Source organism: Chinchilla lanigera, unplaced genomic scaffold (assembly GCF_000276665.1).
Source record: "Chinchilla lanigera isolate Chin_1 unplaced genomic scaffold, ChiLan1.0 scaffold00022, whole genome shotgun sequence".
Classification (NCBI taxonomy): Eukaryota; Metazoa; Chordata; class Mammalia; order Rodentia; family Chinchillidae; genus Chinchilla; species Chinchilla lanigera.
Window position 1 is genome coordinate 27,018,528 of NW_004955423.1, and position 22,797 is coordinate 27,041,324.

At 47.2% G+C, this 22,797-nt stretch overlaps 1 protein-coding gene across 1 annotated transcript in view; it reads right to left on the reverse strand.

Annotated features, from left to right (window-relative positions):
* LOC102006931 overlaps positions 1–22,797 on the reverse strand; it is a gene marked incomplete at its 5' end in the record, with an annotated part of 32,020 nt that overhangs the window by 5,051 nt on the left and 4,172 nt on the right. Inside the window, 4 exon segments of the mRNA XM_013514386.1 lie at positions 428–509; positions 11,259–11,360; positions 11,448–11,655; positions 14,809–15,575. Coding sequence (XP_013369840.1) covers positions 428–509; positions 11,259–11,360; positions 11,448–11,655; positions 14,809–14,920 — 504 coding nt within the window.

Consider the following 22,797-nt stretch of genomic DNA (forward strand, 5'->3'; position numbering starts at 1 on the left):
AAATCCAGTAGCTTAGTTTCTCTCAACAGCTCTATATGGTAGGAATTATCCTCGTGTTATAAAGGAAGATACTTAAGGTTCAGAGAAATCTATAAATTTGCTGAAAGCACACAGCTGTTCAGTAGCAAGACTGAATTCAGAATAGTTGTCTTGAGACAAATTCCAGTGTATTTTACTTGGCCAAAGTTTCTAAAACATTAGCAGTCTATACTCCATTGTTTATCTACCATTTTCAGGCTCTGACCGCATCTGCATGCCAATCATATTATCATTTACTTCTTATTTTCCTTGGACCTTTGTTTGTCTTTATCTAGCCTAATCTTAAGCAACTGCATCCATGAAATTATGGGTTGCCATGTTATTATATTATCCTAATGAACACTAAAATGGATGCATAATTATAAAAATTAAACATGTATCTGCTTACCATCTGAAATGATCTGGAGCACCATACAGACAGTTTCCTAAGGCAACCAATCCTTCCCAGGACACTGCAGAGGTAACTTGTGCTGGGGAGGGGACAAGGGCAAGGGTCATACTTTTCGCTTGCCTTCAGTATAAAGGAAATAAATCACTCTATTTTGCTCAGAGTGAGAAAGGGAGCCTGACTCATGCTTCCTGGGAAAATTCCCACTGCTCCAAAGGAGGTTTACAAAACCTTCCACAGTCACTGAGCGCTTCCAAGCTGCTGAACTGGAATTAAACTTGGCTGAGATTACCAAATGCCACTGGTGTTAGACAATTGAGGGCTTCTGCAGCAAGAACAGAATTAAAGCAAAAGCAAACCAAACTGTTGGAAAGCACCTACGCTGAGAAGCACCCAGGACTGGAAAATCTAAGGAAAGCTTCCAGCAGCCCCAGCTGGAGTTGGTAGAATGGTTTCTATTCTTTCCTGTAAGTGTGCTGGGGGAGGAAGTGGTTGGATTGTCTTTCTCAGTGTTTGAGTGGGAGGAATAATGCAGCTTTATCGGAGAAAATGGCAAAAGGAAAAAAGAGGAATTTTCTTTCCCCTTTAGAACTGCTGTAAAACTAAATTCATATCTTTGTGAAAGAACCTGGATTTGGTTTAGTAGATAACTTAGAATGTTGTCCAATGCATTTAAAAGGAAAAAAGCCTCAGAAATTATAATAGCTAAGATGCTAGTGGTAAATGAAACAGTGTAAGTTAGCTTTAAATGCTTGTGAGAAGTCAGTGTCTACATCACGCTGGGGATGTAGCTCTGTGGTACAGCACTTGGTGAGCAGGGGCGAGCCCCTGGGTTTCCTCCCCAGTACTGCAAAAAATAAAAGTGTAGTTTTAAAATGTCTACATTTAGTTCTATTTTAATACATCTCTTCCTGGTGCCTTCAAATCCCTCCACAGAATGTCCCAGCACACCCCACACACAGCAGACACATCTGGGCACTGTGCCCAGCACCTCACTCGCCCAGGCCCAGTGTCCCGGCTTGGGAGTTTCACCTGCCTCTCCTCGACTTTCAGTAGAATTTATAAATCTTGGTAGTGCTGTCGTTTTATTTCTTAAAACAAAAAGTTCCCTGTGATATGCAGAGTAGGATCGGTCTTGTTTTTCTCGAGGAAGTAGAAGTCGTTGGAACTTCGGCTCGCACACGAGTTTGCCAGTAGCCTTGGCCAGCTGTGGCCACTCAGCGACCTCGGCGGCCAGTCAAGCGGCTCAGTGGTGAGCAGTCACCGCAGAGGACGGCAGGACATTTTCCTCCCTCCCCGGAGAGAGGCGAGAGCTCGCAGGTTGTGCTGTGTGGGACGGCTTCTCTCCCTTGCTGACAGGACTTGGGTTTTGACATCTAGCGTCTTGGAGACCTGCTGCGTTGACCTGCAGGAGGACAGTGGAGGTGCTGAGAACAGGGACTGGAGCAGAGCAAGTCTCCAGAGCGGGAAAGGGCTGTAGCAGGTTCTCAGGGGCGACGAAGCGCAGGACTCCGTATGGGCCTGATGTGGTGTGTGCCTGAGGCAGAGCACTGGCGACGGCCTTCCCTGGGCGGAGGTCCTGGGTGCCAGGCTGGGCACCGAGGGAGGGGATGTTCTCCTCAGCACCCGGGCACACCACGAAGATCTGGGGAGTGTGCGCCTCGTAGCGAAGAAATGGGCCACAGGCCCTTTCGCACCACCACCCTCTACTGTTTTCCCCAAATTATGTACGCCTTGGGGTTCTTTGAAGGTTTTATTCTAAAGTACTTTTATTCTAAAGATAACTGACTACTTACCAACCTTACCAGGCTCAGTGTGTTTAACCTAATCGGAGAAAATAATGGAATTTAATGACATTGGTCATCAGTTGCTGTGTAGTGATACCACCACAGAGAGAGCAGTTTAAAACGATGAAGAGTTTCAGCTCTTCAAGGTGAAACTATCTCCCAATTTCCCTGCGTCACGAATGCGGCTTGGTTCACTCCCTCCTCTGCCCCGCACCTCTCCCAAGGCGTCCCCCAGGTGCTGTCCAGGGTGGGGGCTCCTCGGAGGAGTCCCTGGCTCTCCCGGCTCTTGGCAGCATTACTTTCTGTGGGCCGGTCACCGAGGGCCTCAGCTCCTGCAAGGATGAGCGGGGCACCCACCCCGAAGGCCGCTGTGCAGGGACTGCCGCAGGGGGCCTGCCCGAGAGGGGCGCAGTGTGCGAGACTGGGGTCACCGAGTCCCTGTGCTGGCTCACGCGCGAGCGGCTCCTCATCTTGGCCACAGTCTGAGGTTAGAAGCAAGCCGCAGGTCCACCACCCTGAAGGGAGGTGCTGTGGAGAACACGAAAGCAGGCCAAACGTAGAGCGCAAAGTTGCTATTTTGACATAGGGTGGTTTAAATGGTCTTTCGGAGCAGATGATATCTGGGCGGTAGCCTAAAGAGGTAAGAGAGAGAGCTTGCACATATCTAAAAGAAATGTGTTCCAGAAAAACACAAGCACCGAGCTCTGACCCGGGCACAGGCCTGCAAAGCCTGAGGAGCGGACGAAGGCCAGCCGAACAGCAGCAGGATGGACGAGGAGAAAACCGGTCAGAAAAGCAGTCGGAGAGGCAGCAGGGGCTGGCTGTGCAGGGCTCTGTGGACCAGGACCTTCGTGACTTGAGAGCAGGAAGAAATAATAGCACCCACGTTTTAAAGCGATCACTGAGGTTGTTACAGAGAGGGGAGGTGGGGAAAGGCATTGGGCAAAGCGGAGGCAGAGAAACCAGTGGATGAACTGGACGTCTCCGAAACAGCGTGTCTCGTGAGGAACCGTGATTTCCAAGCCCTGCTCTCCCAACCCGCTGTCCTTGCTCTCCCGATGAAGTAATGGTCCCACCATTCTCCACGTGGACAGCTTCCTTTCCCACACACCCAGTTTTGGTGAGGAACTGCCCTTGACGTTATCTAAAGAATGCAAAAAATCTACCCTCTCTGTCCCTCTCCATTCCACTCCCTTCAGCCGCGGTACTTTTTACAAGGAAAAGAAAACCAAGTCCACCCCTTCCCTTTTCTCCACGACTGCCAGAAGTGGGGGTGGCACACTGGCAGCTGTCATGTGCCCCTCACTTCCCCTGCCTTCCCGGGGTGGCTGGGCAACCGAGACAGTATCTTCCTGCCACCCTGGACACCCCTGGCCATGCTGACAGGAGGTGGGCTTGAATGGCAACCAGGATAGCCCTCTCTGCTTAGGCCAGAGAGGGCAGAGACCCTGAGGTGTCCCCAAGCCCCCAAATCCCGAGTCCCATTCAGCATTGCTGGTGCTCCTGAGGCCTCTTGATCCCGCAGTCTGGATCTCATCCCACCGTCTTCCCAGAGACCTGGGAGCTGTCAGCCAGGCTGCCTCTTCTACCAAAGCTCTGCCAAACCGCCACCACGGCAGCTATGGCTGCCCCAGATGTCCCCAAGCCCTCTGGGAGACATCTGCCTGGCCATGACAGGATTGACACTTGGACTAGTCCCAGGTGACTGCCTTAGGGCCACTGCAGTTGGCTCTGCCCCCATCACTCTGTGAATGTCTTCCAGCAGGGCCACAGCGGGCTCAGAGCTGCAGGGCTCCCTTGCACTCCCGCAGCTGGTCGAGGAGGATCCCTGGGTACTGATCCACAGTACTGAGGTACAGCACAGGTCCACCTAAGGCCTCCCCCATGGGGTCCTCTAATCTACCCATGATTCTTATCTCCAGTAGTGTGGGCAGAGCAGGACAAATGAAAAGAGTTGCAAACACTAGGGCTGCCAGCCCTGCAGAGCTCCAGAGACTGGCAACAACCAATACGACTGGCAGCAACTGGCACCGGCAGGGATGGGTGACAGCCATGGCAGAGACCAGCAGAGAACCCTAGCAAGGCACTAGAAGCTAGAAAGCTGCCAAAGGGGCTGTGAGCCAAGCTGCTGAGGTGCTGGTGGGGTGGCTGGGCACGGCCAAGAGCTGCCACACTAAGTACCAAGGGTCAGCTGCACTCAGAGCGCGGAGCCAGGACACCAGCACTGACGGCCAAGGCACTGAAGCACAGGGCCGCGGGCAGCTGCACTCTGCTGGTGCGTGATTTCCAGATGAACTGAGCAAAAGAACCCTCAGTTGCTTGGAGACGCTTTCACCTGAGGGTCATTTCCCCTCTGTTTCTCTTCCAGCCCCTGTTCCAACCATTCCTTCTCCACACGGAGCCACGGTTTATACTTCCTTTTGGAGACATAACCAGACCATGCCTGATCTGCTGAACCGTAAAGGTTTCCCTGACCATTTAGAATAGAGTCAGTATTTCCCTATCACTCCTACGAAGACCTGTACCACTGGTGGTGAAACCATGGCATGCATATTATTGTGCTTTTTTTTTTTTTTAAGACAAAAGACAGTCATGAATATATTGTTTCTGTGTAAACTAAAATCTTAGTATTCAGGTTTAGTTGCAGTATTGCGTTCTGCAATAAATAAACGGGTTTTGGGTTGCAGCTTGGCACTAGGAATCGAAAAGGTTTGCCATTGCTGCTTTGTGTAGTCTGGCTTAAGGGTACCTCAAGCTCATCTTGAGCATGTGCAGGCGAACTCTGCCCCTCACAGTCTTCCCATTGGTGCTGTTCCCAGGATTATGGCTTGTTTCATGGCAAAAAGGAGGTTATTTGAACCCTTAAAAGATCAGGAAGAAGCAGAAGTCAAAGAAATTCAAAATACACGAGCTGAACCAACTTCCCTTGCTTTGAAGGTGGGGGAAGAGGGCCACGAGCCAAAGCCCGCAATCAGGTCTAAGAACCGAGAACACCGCCAGCAGACAGCCGGCAGGATAATGAGAATTCCATCGGTCTCACATCAGCAAGGAACCAGGCTCTGCCGGGAGCCTGAATGGCCTTGGAAGAGAATGCTCCCCTGCAGCCTCCATAGAAAGCCCCTGGATTCCCCTGTGAGGCCCTAAGCAGAGCGCTGAGCCCAACCCACCAGGACTTCCCACCCACAGAACCGTGAGTTAATAAGGGGCGTTGTTCTAAGTCCGTTGCGATCTGCGTGCAGCAGGGGACGCACACACTGCCATTTCTCCTGCTCACTCACCATGCTTCACCACTCAGCTCTCATTTTCCTGCCTTGGGATCTTTGCACTCACATCTCTTTGCATTAGACACTCGGGACGGGCTCCTCTTCACCCCTCGGGGGACAGCTTCAGTGTCATGAGCTCGGGGAGCCCTTCACCGAGCACCCTGGCAGCGCCCTCCGAATCTAGGTCACAGCCTCCGTGCACTTTCCTCTGAGTGCCAGCGCACAGCTCATATTATCTTCGTCCTACTCAGCATAGGTGGTTAAATACTACAAGGACGCACTCATTTAATCCCCACGACAATCCCTGAGGCTGTGAAAGTAATGCTGCTATTTCTCCCATTTACAGATGAGGAAACGGGGGCACTCGCAAAGATCACGTGCCTAGTAAACTGCAGAATCAAAAGCTGAACCCAGGCGTCTAATCCAGCATCTGTACACCTAAAACCATATTTCCTCTACAGTATTTATCATCACCTAAAATAATTTATTCTGTATTCTCTTTCTCTCCCTTCAGACCCCTGACTATCACATGAATTTCTTGCAGGTAGGTATCTGATTGGTTCTGTTCACATAGCAGCTACTCAGCAAATAGTTTGGAATAGATATGTTATTACTTCCATTTGTCAGTCAAGGAAAGTGCTACAGAGTAGCTGAGTAACTTGTCCAAAGTGACATGGCTTGTATGTGACAGAGCAGAGATTTGTACCCAGGGCTGTCTAATCTCAAGCTTCTCCTGTCTGTCACTCTTACTGACTTCTTCATTAGAAATAATAACAACAAGCTGTCACTCCCTTCACATATAACATTTTCCTAGAGTATGACTACAGTTTTCCTCAATCAGCGAAAAAGTCACCCCAAATGGCTTATTGGAAAACATTGTGACATTGGTGAGGCTCATCCTGTTCTCACCTTACTTGACTCTGTGCCTTTGGTGTGTGTGCTTCTGTGGGGGTTTCTCCTGCTCTTCCCCCTGAAGCATATTTTGGGTCAGGGAAGTCTTCCTCTCAGCTCCCAGCCGCCTCTGGCTGCCCACAATGCTGACCGGCAGCGAGCAGTGTGAGCAGTGTTCGTGGCTTCCAGGCCTCAGAGGTGACGGTCTTCCCGGGCCACGCCATGGAATAACTATTTCCATTTCCCTTTCTTCCCACGCTAGTGTCTCTCTGGTCTGTGTAAGTGGCCCTTCCCACCCTGAATACCCAAATGACAAGGCTCTCTGAAATACTCTGCCCCTCTGAGAACCGCCCTTCCCTGCAGTAAACCACTGTCGCTGCATTGACTTTGATACAGATGGTCATTACTGCTCAAGGTCTCAAAACAGGCTCCGGAGACTCACAACCACCCTGTAAATCCAAGATTCTATTGCAAGGACTTCCTCAATAGCTTGCCGCGAAACAAAACACAATCATACTGACGCATCTGACCCAGGCCTCACGAGCTGTGGAAGCTAATTGTTTGGTCATTTCCTGTACTTGAAGCCTAAATGCTTCCTTTTCCAATAACAGACTCAGGAAAGCCTCAGTCAATGCGGTGAAATGAGGGCCCTCAAGGGCAAGCCTGTATTCAAAGAGCTCTCAGTGACAGTTTAGGCAGTGGGTGTGCAGGACTGAACTCAAGCTCCTAAAGCAGCCGCAGGCCTCTCCATGTGAGGAGTCTTGATCTTGGTTCTGTGTGCTCCTGGAGGGGCTGTGGCCTCCTACTCAGGCTGTTTTGAGCCCACGGCTTACAAGGAAGGGAGGCAGGTGTGGGGAGTGTGCTCTCAGAAGCCACCAAGGAGCCCAGGCTGCTGAGCATGACACCGAAGACCTTCAGCTTTCGTTCACCTTTTCTCTAGAGTAGCCCGGTGTTCCAGCCACACTAAGTCACTCTGCTCCTCTAACCCTTCCTCACTTTTCCGCACCTCCCTTCCATCTCCCTGCCTGAGGGTGCCCTCCCTCACTTCTCTGCCTGCTGACCACGATGATGTCACTTATCAGCCACATCCCTTCTTTATTTCTAAAATAGCTCAGGGGCTTAAATTTTTTTGCCTGGGTGGCTGCCAACAGCTGACACTCTCCAGATCTTCACGGCTGATCTCCTTTGACTCTGTCTTCTACCCACCAGCCACTGCAACTCACCTAAAACTAATCTGACCATCTTACTCCCTACCTGAATGTTTATTATTTCTTTCAGGGGCAAAGTAGAGTCTAAGATCATCAACATAAACATGAAGGTGAATTTTGATCCTCCTCCTGCCTGTCTCTGGCAATTTGTCCTCTGCCTCTTCTTGCCTGATAGTTTTCCCTCTCCTAAGGCCAAACTGTATAGGTTTCCCTCTTAGTTACTTTTCTCTCGTTGCTAGGACAAAATACCTGATGCCCAAAATTAAGGAAGAAAAGTTTATTTAGCTCCACAGTTTGTGGAGGTTTCAGTCCATACTTGGCTGGTTCCAAGGCAGAGTGGCACATGGCAGATGGCAAGCATTCATGGCAGCAAAACACAGCAAAAACAAGAGCAAAAGGGAGGAGCAGCAGCGGCAAGCAGCCTCTTTCTGCTCTTACATTGTATGCAAACTACCCAGCCCAGGGCAGGTGTAGCACTTACATCCATAATCCCAGTATTGGACCATGAATCAATCATAAACTATAGAAGCCTGCCCCAGGACTGCATTAGGATTTGGGGGGACATGCAGACACAAACCGTAACACCCTCCATATACCCCCTCTTGCCCCCTGCACTTCTGAATTTTTTCTCTTTCATGTCTTTGCCTAAGCTATCTGTATCAGTCAGGGTTTACTAGAGAAACAGATATAACACAAGATGTACAAATGTATAAGAAATTACAAGACTGGCTTACGACGGCCAGCCAGAATCAGATGAGAAAGTGTGCAGAAGGTGTCTACACACTGGAGACTGAAAGATTTAGTCCAAGGTCTCTTCTCACTGAAGTGTCCATGCAAGTCCATACAAAGAAGCTGACGGGTCTGCAATGAAAAGCTGAAGAGTCTACCCTGGAAGGCTGAAGGATCTGAGGCTGATGCTGAAGAGTCTGCACTAGAAGCCCGGAGATGATATCCAAGCTGAAGGTGAAGACTGGAGCTCCTCCAAAGAACTGAAATAGATCCATCCTTCCTCAAGTCCCCTTTATACCATCCCAACGACTGCTCTAGGGTAGGTCCTCTATACCCTAGGGTGTACAATTGCTGAGTCAACTTAATTGTTTCTAAACTTCTCAGATTGAGACAGTCAGTCAACCATTACACTCTCCTCCAAGAAACACTCCTACCCACAGCCTCAAAAATTTGTAGGAATACTCTACATATAGGGTGAGATAGTTTAGCTTGCTATGTCAACTTGGGAGCTGTCCAGGGGATGGGTAGGGCACACGTCTAGGTATGTCTGTGTGATCATGGAGGTGACCTTGGTTCTACATCTGGTCTTTGGCCCCTTCCTCTCTGTGCTGCTCCCCTGCTCTGCTTCCCGGGACCATGAACTGGGCAGCTTTTCTCCACCAGGCCCTTCCACCATGGTGTTCCTGGGAACAGGCAACCATGGACTGAACTCTCTGGAACCATCAGCCAACTTGTCCTCCTTTCCATTGTGGGTGTCAGGAACTGTGTTCTAGTTCTAGGAAAACAAATACACAGGATATGTATTTTTGGGAATGTATATTTCTAAATGTATATATTACAGGAATATCACATATAAGCACATAAGGCCCAATCACTATTTTCTGCATTTAGTCTGTTATTTTCTATTTAACTTTGCTCTATTTGAAATGACATTGTGTTCTAAGGGCATGGATCAGATCTGCTCTTCCCAAGGCTCCCCTGTCTACCATATGACACAGTAAATAAACTCAATAAAATATGTACTGAATAAAGAAACAAAAGATTTATCAAAATATGTTAATTATGTATACGTTTTATGTATCAGTCATACCTCAATAAAGTGGTTTTTATAAAGAAAAAGGACCATACACAATGTGTTTAAAAATGAATAAAAAGAATAGTAGAACCTGGGTGTGTAGCACATGTCTATAATCCTAGTACCAGGGAGGCTGAAGCAGGAGGATTGGAAGTTTGAGTCCCACTTGGGCAATTTAGTGAAAATAAAATAAAAACTGAAAAGGGTTCAAGATGTAGCTCAGTGCTAGAGTGTCCCTGGGTTTGCTCCCCAGTACTAAAAAAACAACAACAACAACAACAAAAAGTAGAAATACTTATTTTAAAAGTATTTTCCTCCATATACATATTTCAATAACTAGTGATTTATTTGGGTTAATCAATCTCTCCCTCTCTCTCTCTCTCTCTCTCTCTCTCTCTCTCTCTCTCTCTCTCTCCCTCTCTCTCTCTCGCTAGTGGTGATCCTGGGGGGGCAAAGCTAGTGCCTCAATGAACTCCCCTTTAATGTGTCAATTCTCAAACAGGTATGAAACCATCAGTCATCTCCACATTAGTGCGAATCACTTCAATCTGCTGAGCACTTGACTTTTTGCCATGCTGGAGTTTGACCCCAGGGCCTTCAGTGTGCTAGGAAAGCACCCTGCCCCTGAGCTATAGTAGCTGCCTATCTTATTTGAGTGCTCCTGGTAATACTAATTACTCTACGATCTGAAGCTGCCTTCACCTCTGCACTGTCTCTTGCAGCTGGCCTCTTGCACCAGCTTTGGGGTGGAAGCCAGAGGGCTCCAGAGGGAGGCTCTGGGGAAGGCAGGCAAGGCTCCCCTGCAGAGCCAGAGCCACAGCAAAGATGAAGATGCGCAGAGGCAGGGATGTTTGCCTGCAGAGCTCTGCCCTGGGTGGGCAATGCTCTTCTGAGCCTGACTTCTCCCCCTTGTAACGGTCTCTCCTCCCTCCTTCCCTCCCTTTTCGTTTCCATTTTTTTTTTGTACTAGGGATTGAACTAGGGCCTTCATGCCAAGCATATCGCTAGCCCCTTCTTGTATGCAAGTTCTCACTGAATTGCTCAGATGGCTTGCAATCCAGGACACTACCAGAGCTGGGTGATTGAGGGCCCATCTCTCACCTGAACGTGTGAATGAATGCTGGAGTGTGTGGTGTGGCCAGGACCTACGTCCACAGGAAGTGAGCTGATCTGGATTTACAGCTGCGGCCAGCCAGGAGGAAGCGTCAAGGTGCTCAGCCTCTGTTCAAACCCATGGAAGTCTTGCCCCTCCAAGTAGGGGAAGCCATCTGGTGTGGAGTTGGGCTGCTGCAGGCCAGGAGGTTCCCTTCAGGGAGAGAGTTGCTTCTGTTGCCCTCTAATGAGAAATTGCAGGTGTTTGTCTCTAGGGTAGGCCTGGGGAAAGGCAGGAGGTGCATGCTGGCAAGACCTGCAACTTCCTGTCAGCCACAGGCCGCAGGCCTGGAATTCTCAGGGCAGCAGCCAGGCAGGACTCACAGGGAGTGGCCACTTCCCCTCACGGGTCCTCCAGCCTCCCTCGACAGAAAGGCTGCGGAAACCGACCACACTCAGGAGCATCTGGAGGAAGGGGCACAGCAAGCGCTGCCCAGCTGTTCCTGCTGACAGAGGCCTCCGACCTCTTTCTACAGAAAAATGGTAGGGCCAGCTGACCCTGGGGGCAGGCCTGGGAGGAGGCACGTGCACCCTCCTCTTCAGTGGGCAGAGGTTTCACACCCTGCTTGCAGGGCCTCCTGGCCTGGTGTCGGCGAGGAGAGCTGCATACATGTGCTTTCTGAGCTGGGCACGGAGTGCTGGCTGAGCAGGCGCAACGTGCTGAGTTCAGCCCCCAGCACCCCACAACACAGATCAAACCCAACCAACCAGCCCATGTGTTCTTACCTTCCCGGAGCCAGAGCACAGCCCTGCTTTCTCCATGCCACGGCTGAGTAACACGAACAGGAGGAAGAGGAAGATTTCCCAGAGCGTTTGGGGCAGAAGAGCCTGAGGAGGACGTGGGACAGTGTGAGGGCCATAAATGCGTAGAAACAGATGGGAGGGTGCATGAGATCCATCACCGGCCTCACTCACCTGTGGCTGCGCCTGGGGTCCCCACGGAGCCACTGTGGCAAGCAGGGCCCTGCTCTGCGTAGCAGGGAGGGACTGTGTGCCGGTCCTCTGACAGTGCCGGCTTTTGAAAGCTGCAGTTTGTCTCCTCCAAGCTGCTCAAGCCCTGACTCTGTGATGCTGGTGGGGCTGAGAACTGGGCTTAGTCCTTTCCTGTGTGACAGCTGTGTCTCTGTTGGTGACAAAGGAAAGGAAGAGACGAGAAGCAGGATGGGGGGAGGAAGAGCAGAAGGTTAAAAAGAAAGGAAAGAAGAAGCTGGGGATACCGAAAAGGAGCAAACATTGGCAAGGGAATAATATACACAAATATCTATTTGGAAAAGGATCAACATATTTTTTCTTTCTTTTCATAGTACTGGTGCGGGGATTGAACCCAGGGCCTCAAACATGTCAGACAAGTCTATCATGGATCCTCACCCATCACCCTAAGAAATTTTTTCTTCTCTGACACATGGTCTCACTAGGTAGCCCAAGATGTCCCTGAATTCACTACATAGCTCAGTTGTCATAGAACTTGAAATCCTCCTGACTCAGCCTCCCAAGTGCTAGGATTACAGGTGTGCACCACCACACTTGGCTCCCAACATATTTTCTCCTTTAACTGTTTCTTCTCTTCGTGGTTTTCCTTTCCTTCTAAATCATCCATACAGTACTGAAGTTGTTCCCATTTAAAAGTATTCTAAACATATTTCTTTGCAAATAGTAAGGCCCTCCTATAAACATGAGTTTAGATAGGGACCACCCAAATAAATGTGGGATTTAGAGAAAGTACATTAATTTATCCCTTTACCGAACAAATATTGAGACTATTTATGTTCCAGGCCCTAAGCTTAGGAGCAATGCTCAATAAGATTGATAGAGGCCTTTGGGAGCATTCATTAGCGTTAGGCTCATCTATACACTCATACTTCATAATCCATTAGAATAAATGTCCTCTCTTGAAATCATAGCAGTAGTTCAATGGCAAATTAAAGTTTCCATCCCAAGGTTACATACAGGTAGGTGCTTCGTATAATTGCTTCATAATGACAAAATGATGATACTATTAAAATTCTGAGTACAGTTGGGGTAATTTCTTGAACTTTATAAGGCAATGGAAAAAATAAATTTCTATCAAGAATATTAGAAAAAGCTATCCATCAGTCAATGGAGACCTTCTCGTTAGACAGATAGATGCGTTTAACCTCTGAACGTGCTATTAGTGTTACTGAAGATACCTCTTTCCTGGTCTTGACGTCTGTCTCTCCCTGGACAGGGGCCCATTAGCGGATGTGCTAGTTTAGTGCTCCCGATCTCTCCTTCCACCCTGGGACGACCTGACCCAGGGGATGGGAAGCAGGCCCTGGGCAGACAGCTCAGTTCCTCCCCTCGGGATATGGCTAGGAGAAGGAGCACTTGCTTTTCTTCCTCCTACCCTTGCAGGAGCAGGCCGGGGGCGGGGGGGGAGCGGTGTGAAGGACCGGTCTGCCTTGTTCAGCACTGCCGAACCTGGGTAGATACATCTGGATAATTCTGGACTCAGTGTTATGAAGCCTGCAGGCTCAGACATCAGCCCTCCCAGCTATCAAGTATCTGTGACAAAGGTGATTTCTTAGTCAGGTGTGGTGGTGTACACCTGGGATCCCAGCATCCTGGATTGCAAGCCATCTGAGCAATTTAGCGAGAACTTCTATACAAGTACGAAAGGGGCTGGGGATACAGCTCAGCATGAAGGCCCTGTATTCAATCCCCAGTACAAAAAAAGTGTGATTCTTTTTTTTTCTTTCACCTGCCTTACTCCTATGTCTTCCTTCCCACAGATTTATAAATGGGGGGAGGGAGCTAGTTATTGTTTCTTCAAATTACGTAAAGGTTTCCCAGCAATTATGTAAATAAAAACCATGAACTCAGTGTTTTGAAAGAGCCCAGGCTCTTCGATCAGACCTGGATTCTGAACAGAAGCTGTGAGCTCTTGGTGAAGCCACGTCGCCTGCCTCAAAGGGGCTTGGTCCTACTTTGGCACTCTAGAATGTGTCTCCTGTGGTTGGGAAGGTAAAAATAACCTATGCAAAGTACCTGGGGTGGATTGACAGCTGGTGGTCAACTTGTAACACCCAGCTGAACTGAACCAGCATGGTGCTGAGTGTGGGAGGCCCGCCCGAGGATTGTTGCCGGGGGCCTAAGAGGCAGAACAAGAAAAGAAGTTGAAAAGCTGTTAGGGAGTTGTTGGTTCTCTTGGGGCTGTTGGTTCTCCTGGAGGAGCTTGTCCTGCTGGCTTTCCTGATGTGAATGCAGCTGTTCTCACTGTCGAAGGAGCTCGGGACCTTGTTGCTGAGAATGGCTCGGTTCACTTTGGGGGAGCTCTGGTCCTTATTTTGAGCATCACTTCCTGGCTCCAGAGGGGAAGATGGTGCACTGTTCAATCTCCTGGAGAGGCTTTTTACTCTGGCTTTCCTGATATGGCCTCAGCTGTTCTCATTATTGGAGGAGTGCAGCACTTTGTTGCTGCCGAAGATGGCTGTGGTACTTTTCAGGGGAGCTCTGGTTCCTACTTGAGCGTTGCTTCCTGGCTCCAGTGCAGATCCCTCAGCCTGCTGGCACAGATCCTCCATCCCACTGCTGCAGACTTTCTACCTTCCACCACTGACCTTTGGGCCTTCCCAGTGCAGATCCTTGAGACAGACTTGCATGAGGCATTGTGATGGGCTCTAGGTCTTATCTGGACTCATGTAGGACACTGCTGTGGGACCCAGGTCCTCAGCTGAATTCCTTTGATCTTTAGTGTGTGGAAAGATTTCCTGCACTCTCTTTGTATATGACTCAAGTGACTATTATAAAATAATCCTATAAATTATGTGTCCTGTATTGTTTTCCTTGCAAACCCTGACTACAGCAGTACCTAACACAAAGGCCTACATTTCATAAACAGTACCTGGCAAAGCTCACTGTGGCGATGGTGCTGGTGGTGGTAAGCAGTAGTGATTCTGAATATTCAATACTGGGATAATTACACAATTATTTCTCTTTTCATGAAAACTTAACCTTTTATTTTTTAAATTATTTTTATTAACACGTTTGCAGTATATAATGATTTCATTCATCATGAGGATAACTGTACATAACACATTTTAATTCTTTTCATATCTCAGTCTCCTCCTCTTTTTGATGAGAACACTACACTGAAAAACCCGTCCAACTAACTAAAAATGACATCTGTCATGGAAAACACTGCATGCATACATTTTCGTCATTTAAAAATTTCTTTGGAATTCATGGGAGATAATGAGAACAATGGTAATTCTTTCCAGTTTATTATTCCCGGGATTATCCTAGCGAAAAACCTCACCGGCTTTGCGTTCTCCCTTCGTGCTGGTGGTGGTGAGGGTGCCGGAGTAACAGGTCAGGCGTCTCCGTTTGGTTGACTGCGTCTCCTCATTTTTAAGCTGGTGTCGCCGCATGGCCTAGTCCATGAGTCAGTGTAAGCTCTCTGCTCTCCTTCCCCTAGGCATCCTCCTGAGCACAGCTGTATCACCCTCCTGTATCTCTGCTGATTTCAGTTCACCGTTGGCAAAACTGCGGAGTGTTTTGTGGCTGGATAACAGATTTGTGAAAAGAACTCGTGTATGTTTCCACTGTTGTTCTGATGCATGCTTGCCAAGGTTCATTGGGTTTAGAGATTTCCACGTTTAGCCCAAATAAATGAAAAGCGACTATATCATTGTTTGACCCATAACTATTAGAAAATAACACAAATTGATTTAATATAGATTATGCTATTTGTTTTGCAGATATTCTTTTTCCATTTTCTTTGCTGTCCTGGAAGTTGATATTTGGACTCTTTTCTCTGCTGATGGTTTAGTTGTAAAGCAGGTAGGACTCTTCTTTTTTTCAGTTAGTGCTTTCATAGTTTGTATCACTCTTCCGCAAAATTACCCACCAGCAACAACATAAATAAAATGAGAACTGAAAAACAATGCTGGCGCTGACAGGAGGAAACAGTGTGTTTTGGGAAAGCATTAACGAGCCGCGTGGAGAGTACGAGAGCTCCACACTTTCCGATCTGTCACAGAGGCTTCCTAGGCAGCGCGGGTTCTTTCTGAGGAGCGCATTCACCTGCAACACAGGCCGTGGCGGACATCAGTGACATCACACACAACTCAAGAGGAAGATTTTCCTAACAGTTCAGTTTGGTTTCTGATGTAATAAAATCAAGTGACTTTCTTTCTCCTGTAAGCAATAAACACAACATTCTCTTGGATGCCAAGATCCAGATTGGGAATATAACTTGAGGACAAAGTGTTTGCTGGACTAAATACTTTAGCCAACATATTAATTTCAACTTTTTCAGTGGCAAATATCAAAGGCTCAACTTGAAATGGCTTAAGCAAAAATGTGGATTGATCAGCTTGTATTAGTCCACAGTTATATAAATTTATGCATGGTTGGTCTCAAGTGCTTAAACCAATGGTATTCAATACAAATATAATGTGAGCCAGAGGCCCAGCGATTTAGCTCAGTGGCACAGCACCTGCCTGGCAAGTGTGAGGTCCTGAGTTTGATTCCTGATACCAAAAAAAAAAAAAAAAGAGCCAGGTGTGGTGGTAGACACCTGTAATCTCAGCACTCAGGTGGCTGAGGTAGGAACACTGTCATGAGTTCAAGGCCAGTCTGCACTACATAGCGAGACCCTGTCTCAAAAAAAAAAACAAAATAAATAAATAAAATGTGAGCCATAGATGTGACCTACATGTCTGTGTTTAAATATTGCATTTGCTACATAAGAAAAAAAGAAAAATTAATTTTTCTAATACATTTTCTTTACCTCAATATATCTAAAATATCATTCCAATATGTAATCAATATAAAATGTTACTGATAAGCAATTTTATACTTTTATTCATACTAAAACCTCAAAATCCAGTGTGATTTTACAATTGTAGCACCTCTCCATTTGACCAGCACATTTCAGTTGCTTAGTAGCTGTAAGTGGCTACTGGCTATGATGCTTTGGGAAAATGTTTTCACCTTTTTCCCCCCTGGCTCTGGAGATTGAAACCAGAGTCTTCACACTGAGATACAGCCCCTGCCCCTTTTTTACTTTGAGACAGGGTCTCACTAAGTCACCCACATTAGGGTTGAATTTGTAATCCTCCTGCTTCAGCTTCCCATGGTACAGCAATTACAAGTGTGTGGTACCAGGCCTAGCTACACAGGTTCTTTTATACAACCTTTCCAATGCCCCCCAAAAACGAAAAATAAACAAATAAAGAACTCTCAAAGGGGATGGGTCTGGGTAGAGGTAGAAAGAGAAGCCAGAAAGCTAAGCTTAATAACCAAGATGTTTTAGGGTACTATCTCTAGAAAGGTCACTTTCTTTTCTGCATTACTGGACGTTGAACCCAGGACTTCAAGCATCCTAGACAGGTGCTCTACCTCTGAGGTGTGAGGGTATCCCCAGCCCTCACACCTTTGTAAGCATCAGCTTCCTTACGTATCTCCTGTTAGACTTTGAGTCACTTTGCAGTTCTCTGCACGGCAGTGGTTCTGCAATTCAGTAGTGACTTGCAGAATATTAGATACCATGGGAAAGAGCTCTTGTGTTTCTATTATAAGGAGGGTGGAGACGGTGCTTGGCCTGGATGCACTCCAAGAAGTGGAGTTTTACTGTGATCCAGGGGCAAATGAACTCCTAGCTTTCAGGGAGTTGGGAAAGTCTAATGGGGGTGAATAGCAGTGTACAGCTACTCTTTGAAGAAGTGACCTTATTATCATTTTAATATTTCCGAGACCTGCCAAAGCTGGATATCCAAGCTGAATAGCCCGTGAAGAGGGTGTTACAGAGAGCCGCTGTGAGGGCAAGGGGAAGGTGGTTGCCGGTCAGCTGGCCTGGTCTACACTCCTCTGGGAATCTCCCGGTGCCCCTCGAGTTCTCAGCTCCCACAGGCAGCCCCTCCAGCTACCTTCCTCCAGATCACAGCTCACCTACCACCTGTCCCGAGAACTGCCAGGCTTTGGAAGACCTTAGATCGCATGTTCCAAGAGCATCCTATTTCCTGTTTCTCACCTGTGATTCATTCTCCCAATATGAATTCAGCTTTGCCTAAAGCTGTGGTCTAGCACATTGAATCCAATAGGGAGAGAAAACCGCACAGTAACTTGAGGAGGAATTCAATACAAAATTGACAGGAAGAAGGGGATCAGGGTAATGAAGGACTGCTGAGTAAGAAGTACAGAGAATTCTAAACAACATAGAAAGAGCAAGAATACAGGACTCCTGCTAGGGCTGAGATAACCGGCCTAGAACAATGCCACTCTCATCCGACGCTAAAATTGTGGTCTAGGCGAGGGCACAGGGCGGGCCACTGGCGGGAAACAGGTCCCTGCGGCGTTGCACTGGTGGATGGCACTGGCTGGACACCTGCCACTGGAACTTGCCAGAAATTCCCCATCTGGGCTGATGGGAAAATGCCATCAGCAGCACTCCACCCTGAGGGGACAGCAAGGACGCCGAGTGCTGCTCGCCACCGCACCCTCCGACCCTGGACACTGGAGAAGCTGGAGAGTTCCAGGATCTGTCAGGCAGTGCACGGACGAGGAAGGAAGTCTCCTTGTGTTTTGCCACCACCTCCTCTACTGATAACACTTCAGGGTCAGCTGTTGCAGGAAAAATATATTTCAAGGACCCAGATCCCTTTGTCAGAGAACAGCTTAAAATAGTTAAAATGGAGCCAAGAGCCAATCAAATAGCAAGTTCACTGCTTCCCAGGTTTTTCTAAAAAGCACTAAGATGACATTTTTAAAGAGACACATCTCCATGTCTAATCTGCGGCACATACTTTATTCATTTCTACACAGGAGAAAGTGCTGTCAGGATGCAAATAAGTAAGAGTGATGTCATTCTAGAGATACTCTTAAAACTTGAAATGACACACCAACACCTCACAAGTGAGTTTGTTGGACATTTAGAATATTTTGATTTATGATGAATGTGGCAGAATGAACCTGGATTAACAAGCTTTCCATGAGTATAACAAAATGCCTAAGAAAATCAACTTATAAAGATTAAAGGGTTATTTTGGTCCAGAGCTTTGGAGGTCTCCAAGAAGAGAGAGGTGGAATCCATCCAGTCTTATCTTGTGTTATGGTCTGTGCCTGGATGTCCCCTCAAAGCCTCATGGGATCATGGGGGGTGGGCTTCTCAGAGGGGCTAGATCTAGAGTATGTGGCACATACTTTAGATACATTATTTAGTTAATTCTCATAATAACCTTGTGATGGTACTGCCACTGCTAGTAATGCAATTTTCATTCCACAGATCAGGAAACTAAAGTTTGTAAAGCTAAATAAAATTCCCGAGGTGACATAGCAAGAATGTCTCCATTCTTTTAAAAAAATTCTTTTATTGGCATGTGCTGGTGATATATAATGAATATATTCATCATGGCTGTTAGTACAGACACATATCACACTGTGATCCCACTTACTTCCCTCAAATTCTTAACATTATGCTATAAAGTCTTCTTGTTTAGAGCAACATCTTCATGTACACCCACAGAGAACAAGGACATGCCAATAAAGTTCTGTCTAAATGCAGGAAGAACCAGGTGACAGCACAGCAAAGCTGTTTAGATGGCTGGGTTACACCTGGCCGACCTGTGTACGCGGCATCATAGGGGTTTGTGTAAACCCAGCTCTGCCGCCCGCCCCTACAGAAGGGGCTGCAGATCGAAGGAGCTCACGTTTTTCACAGTGCTCTTAGTAACTACATATGTTCATTGAGACCAATCTGGTGAGAAATGAAGAAAAGGAAGCAGAAGAGGAGATAGGGAAAAGGAGGTGAAGAATAGGTAATTATCAAATGAATTTCAAAATGATACAAATCATACAAATAGCTAAGTTTTATTGAGTCCTCACTATGTGCCATGTGCCTGAATGATTTAATTTTATTCTCCCAACAATCTATAAAATAAGTGTCACTACTGCCCTCATTTACGTTTTCTTATTCTACCAACTGGCTGTCTTATAGGAAATTACTGCCTTTCTCTTCATTTTCCTTGGGAATACCTTCCACAGTGCTCCTGAATCACTTTTATTAGTGACTTTCCTCCCTCCCTCCCTTTCTCTGGGTACTAGCGGGGAAAGCCCAGGACCTTCACCCTGAGCTACATCCCTGATTTTAGTTTTTATTTAGAGACAAGGACTTGCTCAGTTGGCCAGTCTGGACTCAAACTTGCAGTCCTCCTACATCCACCTCGCAGAGTACTGGGATCACCATCACGTGCCACCACATAATGGTTTATATCTAGATGTCCTGCTGAAGCCTTATCATAGGCGGGGCTTTTGGGAGGTGACTGGACTATGGGACAGTGTAGCTAGCTTGCTGTAGGGAGGCAGGGACTGGGGCATGGCGGGAAGGGTCTCCCTGCTTCCTGGTCTCCTCCGTTCACTCTTTGCTTCCTGGCTGCTGAGCAGCGAGCAGCTCTGCTCCAACCCACCCCTGCCAGCCATGCTTTCCTGCCTTGGAGCCCGCTGCCTATGGACTAAAATGTGAGCCAAAATAAATCTCTCCTCCAATTAACCTGTGGGTGTCAGGTATTATGTCTCAGCAAGAAGGAAAATGATAAGATGTCGGGCTTGTTCCTTCTTGAAAATCTCTCTCTTTGGCCACTAATTGCTTCATTTTCCTCCTCCGTCTATTGTTCTTTTTATTTATTTATTTTCCTCCACTTTTGTCTTTGTAAACTTCTTTTCTGTTCTCATCCTGCTCTTCTTTTTCTCAGTTCACACATTCTCTCTTCTCTGATACTTCCAATCACATCCATTCTTATACTTTAAATATCTTCCCCTGTAAATGGTGATCCAAACTTAGCCTACTGGACATCTGTCTGAACATCCCACATATACTCAAATTTGACTTGTGAACACTGAATTATATTCTTCGTTTACTGCCCAAATCTCTTCTCTCTCTTATTTGCTCTTTTTGTTTTTACTCAGTGTATTAGTCAGGTTTTTGTTATAACAAAATGCCCAAATCAAGGCACTTATGAAGAAAAGAGGCTTGTTTGGACCTCTCTTTTAGAGGCACAAAGCACAGGCTGTGCAGCAAGAGGTGTCCTTCATCCCTCAGCTGCAGATCTCACGTGGGCAGAAACAGTGGAGCACTGCAGGCCGGAAGGCAATGAGCCAGGCAGGGCTGGACTCCTAACTGCCCTCTGTAGGAACTCCCCCGGACCCTGGCTGTCTCTGCAAGCTTCAGCGGAAACACTCAGTCTCGCCATCTCGGGCTTTAAACCTCCAGTCACGTGGACTCTGCAGAGAACAAAGGAATCATTTCTAAACTATCAAGCTCAGTCAGTGTTGGGCCCAGGTGCCCATGCCAGAACCTTGCTGTCCTTCCTGGCAGTGCTCTGTCCCCTCCCCTCATATCCAAGCTGCAGTGCCCTGTGCAGCCTACCCCATCACCTTGCAAACTCACCCATCTCCCCCTTTTCACCGCGCCCGCTCCAGTCTAGGTCTTTTTCTCTCCTTACTGAGCAGGACAGAAGCTGCTGGGAATCCCACCACAGTAAATTCATTAACTGGGCACATGGTCTCACAGCACACTACATTTCCTAGCCATGCTCGAAACCAGGCCACGGGAACACATCGACACGCTGAAGATCCAAGCTGATGGGACACAGAGATCCCAGGTTACAAACTTAAAGGGAGTCTCATGCCGGTCTCCATTCCTCTCTCTCGGGCTGTGGTGCATCCACGGTGCTGGTGACCCGTCCTGGAGCCTAAACAGTGAGGCACCAGCAAAGGGCCAGTGTCCTCCAGTCAACCCCGCATGGCGCAGCCCAGATTAAGCCAGGACAAAGCTCTTCTCTGGTGTGAAATACTGCTGCTTGGGTTCCTGCTGTACAGTGACGGACCCATTCCCTGAGATTAAAGCCACAGCTGCTGATCGGTCGCTCTGCCTCGGAACATACCATTACTCTGCCTGGAATGCTTGCTCCCACACTCACCAGTTTCCCTGCCTGGCTAGTTTCTGCTTCTCCACTGAGATTCGGGTTACTGCCTCCTGGATGTTTTTCCTGACCAGGATCAGCTACAACTCCATCTTAGGTATCCCCAAAGTATTCTGTGCGTGCAAGTATCAGAGAATTGCCTGCTTACTTGCCCTCCTCCACCCCTATCTACTCTACTTCTTGGCTCGGAAGAATTATTTCTCGTGCAAGTATCAGAGAATTGCCTGCTTACTTGCCCTCCTCCACCCCTATCTACTCTACTTCTTGGCTCAGAAGAATTATTTCTCTTTCTCAGATGTATCTCCAGACCCCAGCAGAAACCTTGACACACAGTAGTACTTAAACATTTACTTAGTGATTCAGTCAACGAATAAATGGATTCCATGACGTCATGAAAACAGCGTTTCATGGAACATAGACTTAAGCTTCGTACCTTGTCCTGCTACTTTTGGATGGTTTTAAGAGAAATCACTTCACTTCACTTGAATTGATCTAGGTAAGTTCTGAGCTTCCATCCACATCTATGATTTATAAGGACATGATCTAGGAAAGTAAATGTATGAGCTGAGAGATGGAAAGGACGGGCTAAGTAACGCTTGTGTTAAAAACTGCACTTTGAAAAAGCATGCACAATTAAGCTTTTATAGCAACATTTAAGTTCTTTCTACTTACACTTTAAAAGCAATTTTTGCATTATCAATTACTTTTACAAAACCCTTCAGAATATATAATCTTTGAGGGGTAGAGAAGATGACTTTCAGTCATATAACAGAACTTAATGAAAGCAGTTAGAAGGAGGCACAAAGCAGAGGTAGAATCTGATTCAAAGTTCTGAATGCTAGGATGTCCCACCTTCTATAAAATACTCTTGTGATATTACAGAACTGAATCAGTAAAGAAAGCAATGAACTAACGCAAACTGTATTGTTTTGTTTTGTTTTTTTTTTTCCCCTCCGGTACCAGGAACCGAACTCACGACCTTGCGCTTGCCAGGCAGGCGCTTTGCCGCTGAACTAAATCCCCAGCCCCGCAAACTGTAGATAGATCAAAACAGCAAATACCAAAGCTAAGGTGGAAGATGACAGTCCATTTTAGCATCACCTAACTATGTGTCTAGCAATATTCAGGGGTAATCATCTACCTTTCTTCCACCTTTAACCAAGGTTATACCTAAGTAGTGCCCAAGCAGACAAGTTATACCTTAACATATTTAGCAAAAGAGTATCTTACAATTCCTTTTCTTTGTTTTTTTTTTTTTTTTTTTTTGGTTTTTTGGTTTTTCTCCGGTACCGGGAACCGAACTCACAACCTTGCGCTTGCCAGGC